The sequence below is a fragment of the Clupea harengus genome, unplaced genomic scaffold (assembly GCF_900700415.2).
Source record: "Clupea harengus unplaced genomic scaffold, Ch_v2.0.2, whole genome shotgun sequence".
Classification (NCBI taxonomy): domain Eukaryota; kingdom Metazoa; phylum Chordata; class Actinopteri; order Clupeiformes; family Clupeidae; genus Clupea; species Clupea harengus.
The window spans coordinates 1-2,500 of record NW_024880551.1 but is presented as its reverse complement, the minus strand read 5'-3'; the positions used below and the strand labels follow the sequence as shown (position 1 = coordinate 2,500).

Sequence of the window (2,500 nt, the reverse complement as noted above, 5' to 3'; positions counted from 1 at the left end):
CTGCACACTCCAGGCCAGCCCCCCTACCCCCCTACTCTGCGTCACAGCCTTGTGGATGTCCCTCCCCCCTCAAATTCTCCGATCAAAGAGACATTTGTGGTTTGGGGGGTTGTGTCCCTCAGATACAAAATACTTTTTTTACTGTTACAAATTATTATTTATTTATTTTTGTACTAAATTGATTCAATAATATCATCCACACAGACCAACTTCAAAGTTCAGAGCACCGCCCCTCGTCAATTCCCTCGGAAACACCCCCTGCTGTGAAGCCTCCATGGCCTCGGCAGATGCGCGTCCTCCCTGCCTCGCTGTAAACGGAGCGTGGCTTTGGCAGCCTCACAGTGAAAGGGCGAGATGAGTGGTGGAGTGAGATTGCTTCAGCAGCGTCAGCTCTCGAGATCAGTCTCTGTTTAACACACCTGGCAGGGTGTTGTGGCATCAGCGAGCAAGCGAGGGGGTGAGAGCAAGCGAGGGGGAAATTAATTGATCTGGCCTGCTTGTTGTGCTAATGACAGATCGAGCCTGGCGCGGGTGATTAACGCTCCGCTGCGCTCCACTCCACTCCGCAGGTAGAGTGTCATCGATCAGGCCCAGCTGGAGGGGCTGTCGTGTCGGCGAGCCCAGGCCAAGACAGGGATGCGGTCGGATAGTCCAAAAACAAAATGACACCCTATATCCTTTTCCAAACCACTTTTCCTTGACCTCGGTGGATAATGCCATGAGGCCAAACAAAGATGTGAAGGAGAATTCATAATAATAATAATAATAATAAAACTTTATTTATATTTATTTATATATATATAAGGACTATGAGAACCCAACTGATAGAGAAATGTGAAACTCTGACTATAATCAAGGATATGTGTGTGTATTAATGAATGCCTTTGTATTAATTATATGTCTTTGTGTACTGAAACATGGCTTTTGGGCGAATTTGTTGTGTGAATTTTCGCCCAACACCAACTGCACTTACACTTTAGCCTGTGTAATTATGCGACAGCAGATGATTGACGTGGGTTTTTAAATGTTGCCGCTGCAAGGAATTGTGCGACGGCATTATCTCTTTTACTTCCGTAAAGAATGGTCCGATGTACCCTATGGTACATGAGATAAGAAAGGAAGCACTGAAGCACTGAAGCACCTTTCCTAAGTATTTAGAGAATTCGACCGGCTCTTATCATGGCTGCCACTTGGACACCTTCGGGTCATTTCCCTCGGTTAGGAACCTTCCAACTGCTGCCCCGCACACACACACACACACACACACACACACACACACACACACACACACACACACACTCACACTCACACTCACACTCACACTCACACACACACACACACACACTCACACTCACACACACACACACACACCCCCCTATCCAACTGCAGCGCCGGTGTGAGCTCACACACACACACACACACACACACACACACACCCCCTATCCAACTGCAGCCCCGGTGTGAGCTCAGGCGTTACCTCTGCAGCATGTTTACCTCTGCAGCATGTTAATTTCAAAAGCCAGTTTGGTAATGCAGACCATTGACAACAGCAGCAGCACAGAAGGGTGATCTCCTCCTGGGTAGTCTCCCATAGCCGGGCGTAAATTCACTAGATAATGTCTTGGGACAGCGATAGGAGAATCTGATCCAAACATGGGTGGGATGGATGGATTGTGGTGTGCTTACTACATTTCTACATCCGATCCATTTACATTCCATAGATGCAAGCAGAAAAACAGCAGAGAAAGAGTATTGAGATCATCAGGTAGAAGGGCCAGGTGAGCACATTGCTACACACTTCTTTCAGTACCAAACATTTCAATGTGTTGTTCCTGGGCATGTACCCTTGCCTTGACACACAATCCTGTAGCCCAAGCTGGCCGTGTGTGTGTGACTGACTCTAGAGGGATCCGGTGATATGACCGGTGATATGGCTTTAATAATGTCCACACGTGAAAAGAGTGTTAAAAGCCCTACGGCAATGGTACGGTGATATGGCTTTAATGTCCACACGTGAAAAGAGTGTTAAAAGCCCTACGGCATTGGTACGGTGATATGGCTTTAATGTCCACACGTGAAAAGAGTGTTAAAAGCCCTACGGCCACAGAGACGCTCACACACACACACACACACACACACACACACACACACACACATGGCTTCCACACGTGAAAAGAGTGTTAAAAGCCCTACGGCACTGGTACGGTCACACACACACACACACACACACACACACACACACACACACACACACACACACACACACACACACACACACACACACACACACACACACACACACACACACACGGCACTGGTACATTACTTTGGTTCTCATGATCTCCTGAATGGCCGCTTCAAACTCCTGAGAGTTGTTGAAGTCCACGGTCACGACGTTGGGCCTCCCGATGCGCTGCTCGGCGTACGGGTGCTGGGAAGAGACCTGGCAAAGAAAGAGCAGAGCAGAGCATCACTCTCTACCTTAACGCTCGCTTAACAT

The 2,500-nt window shown here is 48.2% G+C and overlaps 1 protein-coding gene across 1 annotated transcript in view; it reads right to left on the bottom strand.

The window, feature by feature from the left end:
- LOC116221377 (alpha-1,6-mannosylglycoprotein 6-beta-N-acetylglucosaminyltransferase B-like) overlaps positions 1-2,458 on the bottom strand; it is a 6,975-nt gene extending 4,517 nt beyond the window's left edge. Inside the window, exon 1 of the mRNA XM_042707149.1 lies at positions 2,327-2,458. Within this exon, the coding sequence (XP_042563083.1) occupies positions 2,327-2,338 (12 nt within the window). The 5' untranslated portion in view covers positions 2,339-2,458. The remainder of the gene's footprint in view (positions 1-2,326) is intronic.
- Positions 2,459-2,500: the final 42 nt, after the last annotated feature.